Below are 20,236 nucleotides of genomic sequence, written 5' to 3'. Positions count from 1 at the left end.
ACCGGTCTGTCCAGCCGTCCACCAAGGAGGGGGAGCTCCCACCCCACCTCAGACACCCCAAGAAAGCCAGGATCCAGGTCCAAGGGGAGACGGGACCATTTATTCACGGGAAGGGGAGGGAAAAAGACAAAGTCAACACAGCATGGGCAGGGGTACAGGGCTGGCCGGAGGACACTCCATGCTCAGGCCTTGCTGGCTGCCTCGGGGTGCTTCTGCCGCAGGTGTTTGTCCAGGGTGGCACGCAGGCCGAAGGGCACACAGCAGAAGGGGCACTCAAAGCGGGTGCTGCCAGGCCCTAGCCCGTGCATGCGGCGGTGGCGATTAAGCTTGCTGCTCTGGGCGCAGGCATAGGGACACTGGTCGCAGGCGTACGGCCGCTCTCCGGTGTGCGAGCGCCGGTGCACGGTCAGGTTGCTACTGTTGGCGAAGTGCTTTCCGCAGAACTCGCAGCTGCCCCCAGGCCCACGGCTCTTTCCCACCAACGACTTGGACATCTTGCCGGGGGATGTCTTGGGACTCTTGACATGCTCAGTTCTCTCTTCCTCGGGGACAGGTGCCCAGATTTCTCCCCCAGGGCCTGCCTGAGCCCCGTTGCCTGGAGCCCCTGGTTCCTGGATGCCTGCAGTGGCAGCAGCCCCGGCCCCCTCACCCCTGCTGCACGGGAGGGTGCTGGTGGCTGGGGCAGCGGCGTGGGCAGCTGGCTCCGGTGGGGCAGCGGAGGCCTGGGCCTCGCAGGGGCTTGAGGACAGCGGCTGCCGGTGGGTTTTCTTATGGCGGTTGAGCTTGCTGCTCTGAGCGCAGGCGTAGGGACACTGGTCGCAGGCGTACGGCCGCTCACCGGTGTGTGAGCGCATGTGCACCTTGAGGTTGCTGAAAGAGCTGAGGGTCTTCTTGCACACGGAGCAGGTGGGGCTCCCCCGGGAGCCCTTGACCTCCGCTGATGGCCCTGCTACAGCTGACACAGCCACGGCCACCTCAGCCAGGCCCAGCAGCGGGGCTTCAGGCGCCTCTGACTCCGTCTGGTAGATGGACAGTCCGTGGTCCCACTGGGCATGGCGTAGCAGCTTCCAGGCACCTGTGAACTGCCGGCCGCAGCGCAGGCAGTTCAGGATCTTGAAGTCCTTGGTTTCTGCAGAGAGAAGGGAAAGGACAGGGGTCAAGACCATGCACTGGACAGGAAGCCAGGTGAGAAGCTGGAAAGACGCTGGTGTCAGGGGGAGTGACTCAGTTAAATAAAGTGTCAGATGAGGGCTAGGCAGATGGGAGGGCCTTTCTGTCTCCAGCCTCAGTCCCCTTACATTTTCTAGAAGGGAAGGGGTGGGCCGGGATTTCAATCTAGAGACTGGGAGGTGGCTGAGTGGAGGTCCCCCCCACCTCAACATGGGTTTAAAAAGATTGCTCAGGCCTGTTAACTGGGTGCCAGGCCCCCATGCAAGGTGCGTGACCTTGGTAGCCCCGCCTGGAAGAGGACCAAGGTCGAACTGGGCCAAAAGGCTTGGCTGCTGCTCAGCACATGTCTGCCCGCCCATGGGTGCCATCCGTTGGCCACCTCCTAAGGCAGCCTCAGGTGGGATGGCCACCCACCCTGGCTCCTCGGGGTAGGGGGGTTGCTATGACAGCAAATAGGGCGCGGCAGAGTTTGGGTGGAATAACGTCACTACAGAAGCCACCCAAGTGTCCACAGTAGTCCCAGGCCAGGCCTGGGGGAATATTCTGCGTTGCTTAAGTCCATCCCAGCCCCTCCCCCGCCAGGCCACCTTCCCTGCTGAGGCTCCCAAGTTCAGCCAATCAGCCCCTCCCTTCACCCACCACGCCCTGGCCCCTCCCTGATTGAATCCCCTCCCTAATTGAATCAAGTCCCAGAAATGGGGGGCTGGAAGCAATGCATTAACCTCCTGGCCAGCGCTGATCAGCCCCTGGGGCTGAGGGTCAGGCACCTGGGGTTCTGGGCCTTAATTCCCTCCAGGTGTCCTGCACCCAGGACCCTGGCTCTGAGCAGGGGCTTTCCAGCACCCAAGGGCTGGGAGATTCCGCAAGGCCAGAGCCAGAATCCTCTTTGCCCCGACTCCCCATCACCTGTCCCCAGCAGTCGTCGCAGCCACGCGGGAAGGAGATGGCGGTCCCCCTCTCAGCTGGCCTCCCCCTCTTCCCCAGGGCCACTGCTGTCCCTAGAGGTCTCCCCTACAGCCACTCTGGTCCAGCCACCTGGCCAGTTATTTCTGGCCAAGGGGAAGGAGAAGTGAAACCAGATTGGGGGTGTGTATGTGTGGCAAATCCCCAGGCCAATTTTCTGGGGTTGGCCACACCCTGTGGGCGGCCCTCTGGGCCTGCCCAGCCCTCGTCTGCCCCCCACCCCACTGCAACTCCCCAGCTCTAGGACTTCGGGCAGGCCCTGGCCACGCCTAGGCTGAACCCGGTGGGGAGCCCGAAAGGGGAAGTGAGGCTCCTTGCCCTGCCTGTCCAGCTCAGCCCCCGCCTCACGGGGAGCCCAGCCCTTGAACTTGAGGTGTGTGTGTGTGGGGGGGGAAAGACTACAGCCAACATTTTCTTACCTGAACTCAGGTAGGGGTCGGGGCTGCTAAGGGGCGAACAACCCAGTTTCTTGTGGTCCACGAAGGTAGTGATGGCTTCCAGCGGAAATTTCTGCAGGCAGCGGCCGCAGGTCAATAGATCTGGGTGTTTCTGGGGCCAGGGCTGGCGGTCTGCAAGGGAGGAAGCGGGTGGTGGTGAGCGCAGGGTGGGGCCAGGATGGGGGCTGGGGGTTCCGAGGGAGGGGAAACCCGAAGGTCAGAAGGGTGGGGGGAGCTCAGGAGGGACAGTATGGAGAGGAGGGGGTCCCGTTTGGGCAGTGGGAGGGAGGCGCCCCGAGGTGGGGGGCGGTGGAGTACTCACCCGGAAGGCTTACGGTCAGCGGCGACCACATTGCCCAAGGGTCCTGGGCTCTGAGGTCTTGCAGGGCCGCCGTGGCGTCCACGGGGCCCCGGGGCGAGTGGCGAGGTTCGGCTCCCAAGTGCTCCGGCGTGGACATTTCCTTCAGGAGGAAGCGCTCCAGCGCTTCGGGCTGGAGCGGCCGCGTTTCGGGTTCGGTCTTCACATCGATGACCAGCTCCGACATCTCCAGCTCCGACGTCTCCATCTCGTCGTCTGAGCTGGCGGCGGGCGCGGGGTCCACCCGGCGGGGCGTGCTGCCCGCCTTGCGGCGGGACATGAGGCACGGGGCCGGACGGGCAGGCGTGCCTGGCGGGCGGAGGACGTGCGCGAGCGGAGGCGGCAGAGGCGCTGGGCAGGCAGCGAGCGTCCTGACCGTGGCGCTCAGGTGAGTGACTGCGGCGACCCGCCGCGGACTCCTCTTACACGTGCTGGCCAGGCCCGAGGCTCCGCCTCCGAGGGCGGGACCTGGGCGAGGGACGGGGCGGCCCCGCTGGGCCCCCGGACCGCCCTGTGCAATCTCGGCGCTGCTGGCAAGCGACCGACCTAATCGTCTAATCACTCTCAGTTCACGGCGCAGGGGGCGGTGCCTGATCCCATCGGAAGGCTGAGGCTAGTGAGCTTAACGTGGTCCCGCGGCGTCCCTTCCCCTGGAGGGGACAGAAGCTGCAGAGACAGGATCAAGGGGAACACCAGCATCGCTCTCCAAGTGTCTTGGGTTGATTCATTGATTGATATTCACTTTTCCTGAGAGAGACACAGCCCTCCCATCCACTGCTCCAGTCCACAAATGCCCCTACCCCCCCGACCCCTGCAGGTCCAGGCTGAAGCCAGGGGCCAGGGCAGGAGCTCCATTCCGACCTCTGCACCGCGAGAAATTGAGTCCTCTCACCTGCTGCCTCCCAAGGCTGACAGCAGCAGGAAGCTGGCATTACAAGCAGAGCTGGGGCCAGAACTCAGACAGGTCTTTGGTTTAGCTGACACTGGGGCCTGGTGGGGAGGGGGCATTGAGCAGGGGGGTTGTTGTGAGCCACACATCTCATAGGAAATGGGATTTAAAAGTAAGCTTGTTTTGGTGCAAAATAAAAAATCCATCATGTTTACAATCTTTGCAATCCATGCATAATCACAGACACCCTCCTCTGTTTCTGCACCTGGAATTGCTTTAAAATCCCAAAGATATTGGGGGGCCGGGTGGGGCAGGGAGCGCCATCAGGTAAAGCATTGGGAACCTGGCTGCTCCACGTCCCTTAATCGGCCTGGGAGGGCAGCCGAAGATGGGCCCAGTTCTTGGGCCCAGCACCTGGCTCCCGCCCGGCCCAGCCGCCGCCCTTTGGGCCATTTGGGGAGTGACCCAGAAGATGCGAGATCTTTATCTCCTATCCCTGATTAGGAAATACACTGACCTGTGCAGGCTTCCTTGAGCTTGCCTCTGAGCAGTCCTCAGATCCCCATCGACCCCCACCCTGTGCTTTTCTTATTTCCCAGTTGGTTGACTGTCCCCTTCCTGTCTGCCAGGCAACCCCCCTGTGGTCAGGGCCAGTGTCCCACCGCAGTCCTCAGCCCAGCTCAGAGCGGAATTCCAAATTCCCCGAGTCCTTCACATTGTTATTCAGCCCTGGCTCAATTGTCCTCCTCAGGGGCCAGAGCCCAGGGCCTCCCTGGCCTCCTATCTCAAGTGGCCCCACCCTGACCAAAGCCTTGCAAATTACACTCACTGACCTCCAAGTGTCCCCCCACGGCTGCCACCTGCCTCAGGGGTTCTGAAATTACAACTTTGAGGAGTCAGTCCCCTGCTTCCTCTCAGCTCCCCAAGGAGAGACAAAGAGCTTCCATCCTCCGGTTCATTCCCCCAATGGTCACAACAGCCAGAGCTGAGCTGATCTCTAACCAGGAGCCAGAAGTTTCCCCCTGATCTTCCACTTGAGTATGGGTGCAGGATCCCAAAGCCTTGGGATGTCCTCTACTGCTTTCCTGGGCCACAGGCGGGGAACTGGATGGGAAGTGGAGCAGACAGGATATGCACCTGCACCCATATGCAAGCCAGCACGTGCTTGCAAGGGGAAGGTTTAGGCATTGAGCCATCCCTCCCGGCCCTAAGCTTTTTTTTAAAAAAAAGATTTATTTATTTTTTTATTGCAAAGTCAGATATACAGAGAGGAGCAGAGACAGAGAGGAAGATCCTCCGTCCGATGATTCACTCCCCAAGTGAGTGCAACGGCCGGTACTGCGCCGATCCAAAGCCGGGAACCAGGAACCTCTTCCAGGTCTCCCATGCGGTTGCAGGGTCCCAAAGCATTGGACTGTCCTTGACTGTTTTCCCAGGCCACAAGCAGGGAGCTGGATGGAAAGTGGAGCTGCCGGGATTAGAACCGGCGACCATATGGGATTCTGGGCGCATTCAAGGAGAGGACTTTAGCCACTATGCCACGCCGCCGGTTTTTTTTTTTTTTTCTTCTTCTTCTTAATATCACTTCTGTGAAACTCCACGAATCCTCATCATTTTTCCTTCAGGGTCTTGGAGTCTGTCCACTGGGGCAGGCAGGGTTAAACGATCAAGTAGTTTATTGAATTCCTATTATGTGTCTCACTGGCCCTGGGCGCCTGGCGCTTGGGGAGCTGTTGGGGAACACTGCCCGAGCACAGGTGCCCAGTCCCATGCGGGGTGTGACCCTCTTGTCAGGGGCCCAGAGGACCCACCATGGCCAACCCCTCATGCATCCCAGCGCCCAGCTTTCCTCCTGCCCTGTGGCCACGGCGAGTTTCCCTCACCGGCTCGTGCGTGGGGAGCCAGAGCGCCGAGCCGGGACCAGGTGCCCCCTCGCTGCGCCACGCTTTTCCTCCGGCGTAGAATACGGGCACCTCAGAGGCCTCCAGCTTGCAGGGGGCTGGCTGGCGAGGGAGGGCAAAGCCGCAGGCGGAGCAAGGACCTGGGTACACCGGGCTCCCAGGAAGCCGGCCCGCGACCACGTGGGGACGGCGGCGCGGGCGGAACTCAGGCTCCGCAGCTCGCCGCTCGCCCGGACCTTTGCCATGGGGGCGCCGGAAGTGGGGGCGCCGGCAGCTGCGGACGGCGGTGAGTAGCGCGGGAGGTACTGGGGCGTCCGGAGGAGCAGGTGCCCCGAGCCGCGGTGTCCCCAGCCGGGGTGTCCGGGGCCGCGGTGTCCCCAGCCGTGATGTCCGGAGCCCCGATAGGCCGGAGGCGGCAGGAAGGGGCCGGCGGATGCTGCGCTGCAGGGAGCAGACGCGAACCACGGCGGCGGTTCCCGCCTTTCCTCCGAGCTGAGGGGAGCCCCGGGAGGCGGAGGAAAGAGGACACCCTGGGGGGTGGTGGTGGCCTGGAGGACACTCTCAGAAAAGTCGGGAATTGCCTCAGGGCCGAGGGCTTCCCTCCACAGCCCTGCCCTAGCCGTTGACCCAGGTGATGGTCTTGGGACTCCGGGGCGATTTGAGGTTTCCAGGTAAGGGTGTGGATGTGTTTTTGTTTTTTTCCTTTCTTTCTCCTGAAATCTTCAAGGCAGACCACCGCCTACTTGGAAGCTGAGAAGAGAAAGGGTGTGGGGGTGGAGAACATATGATCTTTCCCCTGACACACCCTAGTGACCGTTCTCAGGCCTGACCTGATGAGATCGCTCCAGGGCAGGCACCTCCAGATGCTTCCCAGGATGGGCTTGGGCACCGGGCAGTGGGGTCTGCTTCCCCCTGGCCAGATCTCCCTGCCAGCGCGGGACCTCCCTTTTGATTTTTCCCAGCTCTCCCCACCTCCATCCCCCTAAGACCCTGGGTACTAGGGTGTAGCCAAGGCCAGAGGACGAAGGCCCTGGGGACTGGTGACCCTTGAGTAGCCTGGAATGATATGGTCAGATAAACTTTGAAATGTAGATGTGCTGTATTCCCTGAAAGCCTCATCTCCTCTATCAGAGGATGAAACCTTGCAGTCCCCTTGGCTCATTTTTCCTCTCCAAGCTAGCTAGCCCTTGTGGTAAAGGCTGACTTTTTTTTTTTTAAAGATTTTATTTTTTTATTGGAAAGGCGGATATACAGAGAGGAGAGACACAGAGGAAGATCTTCCGTCCGATGATTCACTCCCCAAGTGAGCGCAACGGGCCGATACCATGCCAATCCGAAGCCAGGAGCCTCTTCCGGGTCTCCCACGCGGGTGCAGGGTCCCAAAGCTTTGGGCCGTCCTCGACTGCTTTCCCAGGCCACAGGCAGGGAGCTGGAAGGGAAGCGGGGCTGCCGGGATTAGAACCGGCGCCCATATGGGATCCCGGGCGTGCAAGGCGAGGACCTTTAACCACTTGCGCCACCGCGCCGGGCCCAGTGGTCGGAACCTTGAGTCCAGTGGTCCTGATGGGGAGTTCATGAAGAAACCTCATCTGGGATGACCCCAGACTTGAGTTGCTTGTGCCAACAATACAGAGTTCGGTTGAGTCTGTCACCCACATCAATCTACACACATACTGGTGAATGTAATTGCCTGGTCAGGTCCTTCCTCAGCTCATGTGCTATACAGACCTGCAGGTACTATGGCCCAGCCCAACCCAGCCTGTCACAGTCCTGGCCTTTGTACATACCAGTGGGAACTACACCCTAGTTGGGGGCAACCTCCAGTAACTCCACCAGGCCTACCCCCAGCCCTGGTTCCTACACATGTCAGTTTGCACAGCAGAATAGTCTGGTCCTTGCCACCTCCCAGTTGGACTTCCGTATACATCTGTGGGTGTTGCAGCTTAGCTCAGCTCATCCACCACATGAATGTCCACATGTATTGTACCATGTCTGCCAAGCCTGGCCAGTCAGCACTTACCCTGGTTCATGCATGCACCAGTGAATGCAGTGGCCTGGGTTAGCCTGGCCCTCCTCCAAACCCAGCTCGCTGCAGGCCAACAGTTGTCACAGCCCTGCCCATCCTGATGATGTGCCCTGAGTCTCAGCTCTTACCAGTGGGAGCAGTGACCCACTGCCGCCTCCCAACCAGGTTCACTCCTGGGAGGCCTTGTTGTGCTAGGGGCAGCCTGGGCAGCCCCTAGTCCCCGCCCTAATGTGAAATGTTGGATGTTGCGTCCCAATCTGGCCTGCCTGCACCTGGTCCTGACTCTCACACCTGTCAGTGGATGTTGCAGACCGGTTCAGTCCAACTGACCCACATGCCAATAGGCATGTAACCCAGCCTGGTCCTGACTTCTCCCAGCCTGGGCTGTATCTTAAGGCGAGTTATGGTGTGGGTTTAACCCACTATGGCACAGTGCCTGTTGCCCGGTTGGTGTCTTAGCCTCTGCCAAGTGTACAAACTTTTTTTTTTAAGATTCATTTTTAGATTTTATTTTTTTTAAGATTTATTTTTTTAAGATTTATTTTAAGATGTATTTTTATTGGAAAATCAGATTTACAGAGAGGAGGAGAGACAAAGATCTTCCTTATGTTCGTTCACTTTTCCAAAAGCCACAATGACCAGAGCTGAGCCAGTCTGAAGCCAGGAGCCAGGAGCTTCTCCCAGGTCTCTCATGCAAGTGCAGGGTCGTTAGCAGGAATTGGATGCGTTAGCAGGAATTGGAAGGAGAGCAGCCAGGACTGGAACTGGGGTCTTATGGAATGGTAGCAGTGCACACAGAGGCTTGGCTTACTGCACCACCGGGCTAGGCCTGAAACAGTCTTTCTGACTGAAGTCCCATGGCCAGGCCAGCCTCGGGGCTTCGCCCGGTCCTTACAGCCGGAACAGCATGCTCTGTTCCACGGGGTGTTCCAGGCGCTGGAGAGAGAGCAGCGGGAAAGCAAGGTGGCCATCTTGGGCCTCGGAAAGGCAGGGCTGGGGAGCGGCCCACGAAGGGACCACCAGGGAGAAAGCTGCCCTGGGCCTGGCACTGTGAGGGCTCCATCGGCATTGCAGGTCTGTGGTGTGTGAGGACTTGGGCCTCGGCCCTGTGTGGAGGGGGGCTAAGCTGGACGTTTGGTGTGCCCCTGTTCCAGCCTTCCTCTCAGGCTGTGGCGTCTGTGCCCTTGCCGGCTCAGCTTTGTTCCTGCAGAAAGCCCCTCAGGCTGTGCTTTCCATGGCCATCCCTTTTCCCCTCGGGACACACATGCCTGGACAGTGCTCAGTCATGGGATTAGGGACTGTCCAGCAGGTGTCTGCCTGGAGAGTGGGCACCAGCGCCCCCTTTGGGAGGGTCAGGGCTTTAACCAGCCCCATCACACTTCTACCCACAGATTCCTGCCTGCCTGGGGCCTGGGCTAGCTCTGGCATTCCGGTCACTCGAGTTCCTTGGCATTCAATGGTAAGGAGGCCTCTTTTCTCCTCCATTCATGTATTCCTTCGTGTATAATTGGTGGGCTCTGGGCTTCTATTTTTCCTTTCTTTCTTTTTTTTTTTTGGAAAGACGAAAGAGTTAGAGACAGAAGGAGAGCGATCTTCCACTTGCTGGTTCACTCTCCAATGGCTGCAACAGACCAAAGCTAGGAGCCAGGAACTCCTTCCAAGGTCTCCCACATGGAGGCAGGGCCCTAAGCAGTTGGACCATCCTTCACTGCTTTCCCAGCTGCATTAGCTGGGGACTGGATTGGAAGCTAAGCAGCCAAGATTCTGACATGGGATGTTGGCATGCCAGGCCACAGCACTGCCCCTGAGCCCTGTCTAATCCAGGGAGTTGAATATCAGCTCGTCATTATGTCCAGGTTGACATTCCACACGGGCACGGTGGCTCCCCTGCAAGCAGGTGGCTCAGACTGGGTAGAAGGCAAGGTCTCCTGGTGGCTCACCCAGGCTGCGTGTGAGAGGAGGCTGGGGCCGTTCGTCCCAGAACTGTTGCCCAGAGCTGGGGGATAAAGCCCTCGTGGGGGCAGGCATTCGTCACCGTGATCAGGGGCTAGGGCCGGCACTGTAGGGCTGCGGGTTCCCATTTGAGCAGCAGCCCAACCGTGGCCGTCTGGGGAGTGAACCAGCAGGTGAGAGCTCTGTCTGTCTTTTAGATGAGTCAAACACACACGCACACAAAGATGCTGTGTTGGACACTGCCACCCACATGGGAAGGAATTCCACTTTCCAGTCCCAGCCCTCACAGGCTTCTGGGGGAGTGACCCAGCAAATGGTGCTCCCTCGCTTGCTCCATCTCAGGCGCTCTCTGTCTCTGCCTTTCAAATAAATTAATTGGAAAAAAAAATGAGCAGACAAAAGCCTGGCGCTCACACTCTTGTGGGTGACACTTGTTTTCCAGCCAAAGTCACTGGGGAGAATGGGAGGATGACAAGAAGCGGGTTGTGGGAAGTCCAGACGGTGCCTGGCAGCCCCCTCCCCAGCCCCCGCAGCCCCCTCCTCAGCCCCCCGCAGCCTCCCTCTCCCTCCCCAAGTAATGGTTTCCCTGCTCTTCCCCCAACAGCCAGGAGCATGCACAGCTCAGCCCCCTTGCCAGTGCCGGTGCCCGTCCTGCGCCTGCCCCGAGGGCCTGACGGCTTCAGCCGTGGCTTCGCCCCCGGTGGCCGGGGGGCTCCCCTGAAGCCAGGCGGGACCACCTCCTCCTCCTCCTCCCTGGCCCAGGAGTCTCTGGAATCCCAGGAACAGCGGGCCCGAGCCGCCTTGCGGGAGCGCTACCTCCGCAGCCTGCTGGCCATGGCGGGTCGCCGGGTGAGCTTCACGCTGCACGAGGGCGTGCGCGTGGCCGCCCACTTCGGAGCCAGCGACCTGGACGTGGCCAACTTCTACGTGTCGCAGCTGCAGACGCCCATCGGGGTGCAGGCGGACGCGCTGCTGCGCTGCAGCGACATCATCGCCTACTCCTTCAAGTGCTGAGGACTTCGCGTGGAGCGGTGTGGGGCGCCTGGAGATTCTGGATTCTGAATCCAGGGTTGGGGCAGTGACACCCTGTAGACCCCGCTGAAAGCAGCGACCTCCGTCACAGAACTCCGGACTGGACAGCGGCAGGCAGCTGGACACCGCCGCCTGGACGGGCACGGGCTGGGCGCACTGCGGGGGCCCGGCCCTCCCCACCTGGGCAAGGGAGTGGGATTCCGTGGGTGGTTGTGATGGGGTTCCTGTCCAGGGGAGCTGAATAAAGGCGTGGAATTGCCCACAGGGTCTGCGTGATCCAGAAGATGAGAATTTGATTTATTTTGGGGGTGGGTGGGTAGCAGGTGGGGCCGGCGGTTGGGAGGGCAGTGGCCACTACCTCTGGGCGCAGGGCACCCCAGCACCAGAACAGGCCGAGAACTCCTGGGTAGGGTGAAGCCTCACCCCGCTTTTTCCACTTTCACCCCAGTAGGTGGCCTTACCACCCGAGTCCCCGTAGCCTCCTTTCACGGACCTTTTTAAATAAATATCTGTGTATCTGACAGGCAGGTTGGCAGGCAGATCCCCCATCCACTGGGTCCCTCAAAATGCCACAGCAGCCAGGACTGGCCCAGGAGCCTGGACCACCACCGTCCGCCTCTCCCACGGGGGGTGGGGGTGGCAAATAGCTTCGGCCCCCTTTGCAGCTTGTTCCTTGAGTGCGTCTGCACAGAAGGTGGCGCCGCGGAAGCCGGGCGGCAGGTGGTAGATGAATGGAGCCAGTCCTTCCATTCACAAGCCCATCGCTGGCCAGTCCCGGGGCCTCCTTCTCCAATTGCCTTGGCAACGACGTGACTCGTCCCTCCCTCCCCCGAGGTCCCTGTCCCCCCCGTTGGCGGACGGCGGCCCGGTGCGCTGAGCGAGGATCGAGCCAGGTGACGGTGCGTGTGTGCATGGCTTGGGGCACGAGCCACCGGGGACGTCGGCCATCGGGAGACCGGCCAGGGACGACGACGACCCCGCTGCGCGCCTGCGCGCTGCTCCGGGAGACGGCGTCCACTGCCCGCCCCGCCCGCGCTGCAGTTCCGGCTCTGCAGATTCGCCGCTCCCACGTCTCCCTTCCCCCGTGCCTCCTTCTGGCCCTTTGTCCTCCGTCTCTACCCGGGCTTTTCACGTCGTCCACGAGTCCATCTTCCTCTTGCAGTCGCGCTTCGAGTCCGCGTTTCCGGACTTTTCTGACGCGGCGGCGGGCTGTGAGCGAAAGTGCGAGTGCGAACGCGCCGACGCGCCTGGGGGTTGGGGAGGGAGGTGGAGGCGGCCTCCCGACGACAACGACGACAACGACGACGACGACGACCACGAGAGCGGACGGAGGCGGCGCCTGAGGCGGCGCTGGAGCCCATGCCCCGGGACGGCGCGATGTCCCCGGGGCCCCCGTGAGGCGGCGGCCATGGAGCTCCCGCCGCAGGAGGCGCCGCCAGGCCCGGGCGGGGACGGCGACGCCGGGGAGGCCGCTGCCCACCAGCCTGGGGGCTCTGGCAGTCCCGCATCGCCCCCCGCCGACGGGCGCCTCAAGGCTGCGGCCAAGCGCGTCACCTTCCCGTCCGACGAGGATATCGTGTCCGGCGCGGTGGAGCCCAAGGACCCCTGGAGACACGGTAGTGGTGGGGGGCGCGGGGAGAGAGGGGGGTGCTGGGAGAGGGGATCCCCGACATTGTACTCAAGGGTGCCGGTTTGCACGGAAGCCAGAGATGGGGGAGCTCTGTGTCCCCCCTCTTCCCGTGACACACACGCCACTTCTCCCTGCGCAGGGACTGTGGGCTGAGGGCGCGGGCAGGGGGTCGGTCTGTAGGGCTGGTATGGAATTGGGAGGGCGGCTGCCTTGGAGTTCCTTGTATTCCCCCTTCAGGAGAAGGCTCAGTGGGATAGAGTGAGGTGCAGCTGCGGCCTGGGCTGGTGGGTGCCTTGGCTGCAAGGAGGAGGCTGTAAGGGGCGAGATGCCAAGTCCCTGGTTCAGGCCAAGGTGGTCCGAGACCACGGAAAGACGGTCCCTGGAACCCCCAGGCCTGGCTCCGCCACGGGAGTCGGGGCACGCAATGGAGGCAGGCGTTGGAGTTGCTGGTCAACACGAGAGGAAGGCAGCAGGTGCAGGTGTGGGGCAGGGGGCAGGTCCCCTGGCGACCGCCCCTGTTGGAACAGCAATGAAAGGGCAGCTGAAGTGGGTGTGTTGGAGCTGAGTCCTGCCAGGGTGGAACCGGCAGAGACGGGGGGTGGGGGGGGTCTACCCGCAGTGGTTCTGCAGAAGTTGGTTTGCTGCTCCACTCTCCCGAAAGGGACAGGCACCTCTTGGGTCACTGTGGGCATGGAGGCCCCGGTGTGGTGTTGTTGGACAGGTTGATCACTGGGTGCTGGACACGCAGGGAGCCCCTCCATAAGCCCCTGAGTCACAGAGACGGTGACTAATGTCGGACTTGGGCTTGAGTTCTGGCTCCAGGAGCTGGAGGCCAGTTCTGGGGGCGCTGGGGCTGAGGCAGATCAGGGAGCTGGGGGTAAGACAGGGGTACAGCCTGGGGAGGCAGGGAAGGGCCATGGTCTGGGAGTGGCTACTCCAGGTCAAACCCTGGGCCGCTTAGTGAATGCAAGCTGCCTGCCTGACCCCACTGGGCCTTGCGGTCCCATCTACAAAGTGAGGGTCCAGTCCCCACGGCATCTGCTGGGCCAGAGGGGTCAGGGAACGTGTTGGGGAGGAGCCAGGTGGGCCCCCACCGAGGCAAGGCTTTGGTGTAAGGACGCTGTTTGTCTTTTTAGGGGCTGATCCCGAGAAGTGTGCTCCTGGGGTGTGGTAGGGTCTGGCTGTGGCTGCTGGGGCTGAGTTGGTGGTCCGTGCGTGGGCTGGGCGGAAGGCGTCTGCTCTGCCTGTCAGAAGGTCTGAGGAGGAGGTGCAGTTTCCCCTTGGAGCCTCCTGCTTGTTCCCCCTGCAAACAGGGGCGTTGATGCCATCCGGGGGGCTGGTTGTGAGGGCCGGGCGAGTTTGTCCTTGTGGGTTCCTGACGCATCAACAGCAGCTGTTCCCCGAGCAGATCTGTGCTTGTGTTTTGCTTCTTCGTGGGCCGCTTTGGAGAGGCAGTGAGGCTGAGCGGTGGGAGGGAGCGCCACAGAAGGAGGGGGCCGCCGACTGGCCTGCGCTTGGGTGAGGGGTACGGGTGGTGCTGCCAAAGGTGTGGAGGGGTTTCGTAGGCCTAGGCAGAGGTGCTGGTGGACTGGCCCATGAGCTCGGGCCCTGGCCGAGGAGAGGCTGCAGGAGTTGGGCCTGAAGCCAGTCTCTTTGAACGCTGGGATTTGGGGGAGCAGAAACAATAAAGGGCCTGGGACCGTCCAGAAGCATGTGCTGGCCTCTATGCCCAGGGAAGCCTGGGGCTGCGCGAGGCGAAGGGCTGGCCAGCGTGTAGAAGAGTGGGGGGTCATGACAGACACAGCTGCCAAAGGCCCTAGCCACCAGGAGGCCTGAGTCTTGGGAGGGCACTGCCTGGAGGAGGGGTTGGTGGGCTTGGAACAGGGGTGGGAAGTGTGTTGGAGCTGGCCTCTCAGCCGGGGGAGGGCAGTGGAGGGGTCCAGCAGAGGCCAGTAGGTGACAGGAGCCCGTGAGCCCAAAGTAGAAGGGATTCCACTGTGTGGAGGTTGCCTGGTCCATGGGGACCCCATCGCGAGGTGCAGGACGAATGTGGGGTCTGGAGCCCTCAGCTGTGAGGGGGAGGGGGCCTGGCAGGGGTACCCTAGGGGTGGAGTGATGGCCCCTCCCTACGCCCTGTGTGTTCCCACCCAGCAAGGATCCCTGCCTCGTGCTCTCCACCCCACCCCCCACCTGAGGGTTTGGGGAGCCAGGTGTGGGAAGTGAAGCATGGGGAGGAGGCAGAGTGGAAACCCCGTGTGGAAGCAGGGGCCGTGGCAGACCCCAGGGTCCCAGCCAGCTCTGCTCGGGGCCTAGGCTGCACTTGCCCAGGGTGCCCTTTCAGACCAAGCTGTGTGAGCCAGCGAGAGCTGGGCTAGACCCCGAAGGCACGGTGGGCACTGAACTCTGTGTGAGAGGAACTTGTGACCCAGGCACATGACAGCCGGCCCAGTCTGTGGAGAGGCCTGCTCTGCCCTCCTAGCCTGCCACCGGCCCAGTCCCTGCTCCCAGACTGCGGGAGGTCGTGGGGTGTCTACAGGGAAAGGGGCCCCAACAGGCCACCCTCTGAGGGCCCCTTGGGTTTCTGGGCTGGGGGATGGTGAGAGCTGTGACCCAGTGCTCCGAGCCAGGGATGCCCCGGGCTGGAAATGCACACTGTTCTTGGTGACACTGGTGGCACTGAGCTCACACTTTGTCCTTGGAACTGGTCTGACAGGTAGAGCTCTCGGGAGAGCAGGAGGAGGTTGGCTCTTCTCTGTGACAGTGAGGGTGTGGGAGGAGGGGAGAGGGCCGGGGGAACCGCCAGGACACAGCTGTCCAAGTGTCCGTCCAGACCCAGTTCACCTGCTGCCGCTGGGGTTGGCAGCTGGACTTGGCCCCTGAGTGGCCATGTGACTTCATGCTCCGGGTCTGACTGTCGGTCACAAGCTGGGTGACAGGGACAACTTGCCTAACTTTGGGCAACCTCTCTTAGCTGGGGCCACTAGCAGGAGAGGCAAGGTGCAGCTGCCCCCTCTCGTGCCTCCGTCTCCCATGGCATGTATTCCGCACCTCTGTGTCGCTGCGCGTGAGCGTCAGGTCCCTGGTGCGGGGTGGGGGGGAAGGGGGCAAGTGCCTGCTCTCTGCCAGCTCTCCACCAGGCCGTGCCCTGCACTCTAGCCACACTCCTGGTCCCTGCATACCCTGCTTGTTCAGCTCTTAACTTGTGGTTGCCACTGCACAGGCAGAGTGTGAGCCCCCTCTGTGGCCCCAGTCTGGCAGGTAGGAGGGCTTGGAGCTTCGGGTGATGCAAGGAGACATCAGGGCTTCCTCTGATGCCCCAGAGTGGCATTCATGGGAGAACGTGTGGGGCGGTGGACTGGTCTGCGCTCCTCCATGGTCAACAATGATGGACTTTAGCACCCATCCAGGCCCCCAGGAAGGGCAGGTGCAGCTGGCAGGCGGGCGGCAGTCATAGAGCCGGACAGGGGTGTGTGTGTCTGTCCGGGGAGCTGGCCTGGCTCTCGCGAGCCTCACAGGCTCTGACTCTGAGAGGTTTCAGGTCCATGGCGCCCCGAGCCCCAGCTGGGTGCTGGGAGCAAAACCAGGAGTCGTATTTTCCCCTAAGTCCTCCAGACCTGGCTGTCCCGTGCCAGGGCCCAGTTCTCAGCACCGCTGGTTGACCGTTGCCTAGTCTCAGCGTCTGCCTTTGAGGCCTCTGACCTTGCGGATGAGCTGTGCTGCGGCTGTGGAGCGTGGCCGTGCCTGGGGACACAGGCTGGGTGAGCTCCCTGCCCTCTGGGCCTCACCTCCCACATGCCTGTGCTCTGGGTGCCCTGCAGGCAGGTGGGTGCTGGTCACCTCAATTTATACATCATGAGAAAGTGGAGGTACAGGGAGGGAAAATAGCTGGCTTGAGGCCGCATGGCTGCTAAGTGGCCAACCTGGGATTCAAAGCCAGGCCTTCTGGCTGGGGCAGGTTGCCTCATTGGGCCAGTGAGTGCACGCCCCATGATGGTGCCAGCTAGCCTTACGGGTTTGGGGGAGTGAGAAGCGGGCACCATGAAGGGCCAGCCCTGGAGGGGCTGCTGGTGTCGAGCAGCTCCCAGGGGCTGTGGGACCACTGTGCCTGCAGCTGAAGCCTCGGGCACGTGTTCCTTCTCCTGGGCCGTAGTGACCCCATAACTGGGTGTTAGGCCAGTTCCTGCCTGGCGAAGGTCCGGGGGCAGTGAGGGAGCTGCAGTCGGCTGATCTCAGACCAAGTGGCCACAGGTTCTGATTGGGAGGGCTCACGGTGTGTCTGGACAGGGCAGAGGGGGCGTCTCCGATAAATCCCGGGGGCTGGCCAAGTGAAGGCAGAGGGAGGGGGCACTGGAGGTTGCTGCCCTGGAGAGCACGCCTGGCACGGCCAAGGAATGGGGGCATAGCGGGCGTGCAGGAGGTGCAGGAGGTGGTGCTGGGGGCGTGTCAGTAGGCACCTTCAGAAGGTTTGGCGGGGTGGGGGGTTGTAACAGCTCTGGGGGTGAAGCTGTAGCTGATGGCTGATGGCTGATGGCTGATGGCTGATGCTGGCTTCTGTCGTTTGCTCGGCACATTTCTTTGATACATACACCACCCCATTCCTCCCCCGCCCCCCGACTCAGGATCTGGTAGCACCTGTTTCTGTAAGGCCACTGAGGCGGCAGCTTTCCTCTGTCCACTTTTTCCCTGGGCCTGTGAGCCCCGCCCCCTTCCGCTCCCAGGGCCTTAGCCTCCCGAGGTCCCCCGTGTCTTGGGGTGGGGTGTCAGAGGAAGCTGTGGGCTGTCCCAGCTCTTGGGATCCCCCCAAATGTGACCACTTGAAATGACCTCACCTCCACAGACACCAGAAAGCCTAGAGGCAGTCTCACCTTCAACAGGGCACCTCATGCAAATATCGAGAGATGCTAGAAGAACCCAGAAAGTCCCAGATTCTAGACCCCATTAGGCCCAAGGGTTCCCTCTTGGACTCCCTCCCCTGTCTGTGCTGATGGTGTGAGGCCAGCTCAGGGGGCGCTGGGCCAGCCACTTGGTGTCCCCGTTTGCTTGGGTTGGTCACGTTGACCCATGCTTGTGAGCCGCTGGAACCGAGCAGCTTGCATTGGTGGTGACACTGATCGTGGCGGCAAGCCTGGCTTCACCCTCAGAAGGTGGTGTGACACTCCCGCCTTCTAGGGTGGCATGGGAACAGGCAAGCTGGCTGCAGCCCCTGGTGGTCAGGAACATCTGCCCAGCTGTGATTTCTCTGCCTCCACACTTCTGCCCCCATGCCAGGCTCTGCTGATCCCAGAGCTGGTGAGGATACCCTTTGGAAGTTTTTGGCTTCTCAAGGAGGAGCAGGGAACCAGGTCTCGGCCCCGGCAGCCAGGAGCAGAGCCCGAATCCAGCACTAGGCTCGGGGCTGCTCCCAGGAGCCACTGTGGCACCCTCAGAGGTGGGGGTGGGAGGCAGCCATGGTCCGTGCTGGGGTGGGCTTGGGAGAGCCCCTCTATGGCTGGGGCTGGTGTTCAGCTCAGTGTAGGGGGAACATAGGGCGTTCCCTGATCCTAGTATGGGGCTTGGAGGCCCCCGCTGGGGCAGTTAGACCCCTGGTGTGTAGCTCTTGCTCCCAGGCCAGGGCCTGTGCAGCTGGCGGCCCCCCGCAGTCTCTCCCCGTTGCTGAGTTGGTGGTGGATGGATGTATGCAGCAGGCACTCAGAGGCTTACTCCGTTCCCCTTCCTCCAAGAGCTGGCCTGGAGCCATTGACTGAGGGTGGAGGTGGGGCCTGGCAGTGTCCACCGCGCTCAGGTGACCTGCCTGTGCCCGCCCTTCTCCCAGCTCTGGCCAGCTGGCATTGAGCTGGGAATGTCCCCCCTGCTGGGTGGGCGGCCGCTCCTGCCAGCAGCGCTTGCTGCCTGCTGGGGTGTGGCTCGTGCAGCACCCTCACGCCACTCCTCCTCGCCACCGCCTCAGAGGCTCCGCGGCAGCTGCTTCCGTATCGGTGTCGCTGTTTTGCATTTGCAAGGGTCACGCCCCCTGGTAGCAGGTAGCCCTGTCCCTGGACACAGCAGTTCCCCGGCTACAGCCGCTCAGCAAGTCCCTGGAGCTCCTCCCTTCCCCCAGCCTTGCTCCCTCCTGGGCTGCACCTACTGTGTGAGGGTCCTGTTATTGCCTGTGGTGTGTCCTCCCCGCCCCCCCGCCCCTGGCTCTGCTGGATGCCCTGTGTGCCCCGTGCCAGGCCTTTGTGCTCCTCTGACCTGCCATGCGCCCACTGCGGGTCTTGTATGCGCCCAGCTGCCTGCAGCCTCGCCTGCCACAGAGGCGCAGGGGAACGTGGGACCCAAGGAGTGCTTTCCAACACCAACCCTAACTCCTCTACGCCTCAGCTTGAATGTTCCTTTCTTAGGGGTCTTTTTTTTTTCTCTCCTTCAATATATATTTATTTCCTGGAAAGGCAGATTTGCAGGAGAGACAGAAAGATCTTCCATCCATTGGTTCACAGTGGCTGGAGCTAGCTGGTCTGCAACCAGGAGCCAGGAGCTTCTGGGTCTCCGTGTGGGTGCAGGTCTCGTAGGAGTCTCTTTAAGTTAACCCCCAAAATCCCAAATCTCAATTTCTCACTTTGTTTCCCCCTTGAGACATGTCTTTTCCTTATGGTTTGTGATCTTGTATGATTTGTCTTCCTGGCAGTTGGTCCTTAAAGGGCAGGAATCAACTGGCTGGGTTTATTCATTGTTGAATAAGGCTAGGATATTTGACAAAGTAAGCATGAGCAGGGGTAGGTATGTAGCCCAGTGGGTTAAGCTGCTGCCTGCGACACTGCATCCCATCTAGGCACTGAGTCCTGTCCCAGCTCCACTTGGACTTCTGATCTGGCTCCCTGGGCTGCTGTTGGCACAGTGGGTAAAGCTGTCTCCTGCAGTGCCAGCATCCGATATGAGAGCTGGTTCAGGTCCCAGCGGCTCCACTTCCAATCCAGCTCCCTACTGATGGCCTGGGAAAGCAGCAGGAGACGCCTCAGGTGCTCGGGGCCCTGCCGCCTGCATGGGAGACCCAGAGGAAGCTCTGGGGTGTGGCTTGACCCAGGTCTCTTTTTCTCCTTTCTCGCTGTAACTGCCTTTCAAATAAAGAAATCTTTTTTTTTGTTTTCAGTGTTAATATTTTGTAAGAGCTACAGAAACAATGGGAGAAACAGCTCGTTCTCTGGGGTGCTGGTGTCACGGGCGGCAGCTTTCCGTGCAGTGTCGCTGGCCCCAGTAAATCAATCTTAAACAGAGGAGTAGCAGGGGCCCGCGCTGTGGTGTGGTGGGCTAAGCTGCTGCTACAATGCCAGCATTCCGAGTCTGTGCTGATTGAATCCTGGCTGCTCCGCTTTTTATCTCGTTTCCTGCTAACATGTCTAGAAAAGCAGACAATTACGGCCCAAGTCCTTGGGTGTCTGACACCCACGTGGGAGACCTGGGTGGAGCTCTGGCTCCCGACTCCAGCCTGGCCCGGCCGTTTGAGGAGTACCTGGAGGATGAAAAGTCTCTAGCTCTCTCACTGTCTTTCAGGTAAATCAATCCATGTTTAGAAAACAGCAAGTATGTGCTTTGCTTCCGGGACGGACCTCGGGAGGGTTGGCGAAGTTGCCCGAGTGAGCGTCCACCCTGCGGGGCCCTGTTTCCACTGTGGGGCCTTCGCTGGACTGGTAGACGGCTCCTAGCCACTTGGTGCTGCCGTGTCTCCAGAAGCCTTGGGAGTCCAGCTGGCAGCCATCTGGTGTCCCTGACCGGAAGCCTGAGGCGAGTGGCCCAGCCTGGCCCGCTTGGTTCTAGCATGACTGGGTGCTGGCTCTCCCAGTGACATCTCCCCGCTTGCTGAGGCCTGGTCCTGTGACTGCCCGCTCTGCCCGCTCTGCCCG

The 20,236-nt window shown here is 61.3% G+C and overlaps 3 protein-coding genes and 1 long non-coding RNA gene across 5 annotated transcripts in view; 3 read left to right on the top strand and 1 right to left on the bottom strand.

Annotated features, from left to right (window-relative positions):
* Positions 1-78: 78 nt before the first annotated feature.
* On the bottom strand, positions 79-3,295 carry ZNF296 (zinc finger protein 296). Its single transcript, XM_040976161.1, has 3 exons — positions 2,893-3,295; positions 2,553-2,702; positions 79-1,129 (listed from the first exon to the last, which is right to left on the bottom strand). The coding sequence occupies exons 1-3, from the start codon at positions 3,206-3,208 to the stop codon at positions 183-185; spliced, it is 1,413 nt and encodes a 470-aa protein (XP_040832095.1). The 5' UTR covers positions 3,209-3,295; the 3' UTR covers positions 79-182.
* Positions 2,591-4,121, top strand: LOC121153568. The gene is made up of 3 exons (XR_005883426.1): positions 2,591-2,662; positions 3,041-3,316; positions 3,497-4,121. It is a non-coding gene; the product is annotated as an uncharacterized LOC121153568 (long non-coding RNA).
* A 1,220-nt stretch (positions 4,122-5,341) lies between these two features.
* Positions 5,342-10,987, top strand: GEMIN7 (gem nuclear organelle associated protein 7). The gene is made up of 3 exons (XM_040976160.1): positions 5,342-6,004; positions 9,136-9,203; positions 10,302-10,987. Exon 3 carries the CDS (start codon positions 10,310-10,312, stop codon positions 10,709-10,711), a length of 402 nt encoding a protein of 133 aa, XP_040832094.1. The 5' UTR covers positions 5,342-6,004; positions 9,136-9,203; positions 10,302-10,309; the 3' UTR covers positions 10,712-10,987.
* An 890-nt stretch (positions 10,988-11,877) lies between these two features.
* Positions 11,878-20,236, top strand: part of PPP1R37 (protein phosphatase 1 regulatory subunit 37) — a 31,374-nt gene continuing 23,015 nt past the window's right edge. For both annotated transcript variants that reach the window (XM_040976158.1, XM_040976159.1), the window contains exon 1: positions 11,878-12,345. In XM_040976158.1, coding sequence (XP_040832092.1) covers positions 12,138-12,345 — 208 coding nt within the window. In that variant the 5' untranslated portion in view covers positions 11,878-12,137. The remainder of the gene's footprint in view (positions 12,346-20,236) is intronic.

Source organism: Ochotona curzoniae, unplaced genomic scaffold (assembly GCF_017591425.1).
Source record: "Ochotona curzoniae isolate NIBS_2020 unplaced genomic scaffold, NIBS_Ocur_1.0 contig_2699, whole genome shotgun sequence".
In the NCBI taxonomy this organism is placed as follows: domain Eukaryota; kingdom Metazoa; phylum Chordata; class Mammalia; order Lagomorpha; family Ochotonidae; genus Ochotona; species Ochotona curzoniae.
This window is presented reverse-complemented; position numbering and strand designations above follow the sequence as displayed.

Excerpts from the sequence above, each read along its gene's own strand:
- ZNF296 (XM_040976161.1), bottom strand. The coding sequence starts at position 3,208 with ATGTCCCGCCGCAAGGCGGGCAGCACGCCCCGCCGGGTGGACCCCGCG. Across the intron at positions 2,703-2,892 it reads GCTGACCGTAAGCCTTCCGG|ACCGCCAGCCCTGGCCCCAG; the intron begins GTGAGTACTCCA and ends CCTCCCTTGCAG. Across the intron at positions 1,130-2,552 it reads CGACCCCTACCTGAGTTCAG|AAACCAAGGACTTCAAGATC; the intron begins GTAAGAAAATGT and ends TTCTCTCTGCAG.
- GEMIN7 (XM_040976160.1), top strand. The coding sequence starts at position 10,310 with ATGCACAGCTCAGCCCCCTTGCCAGTGCCGGTGCCCGTCCTGCGCCTG.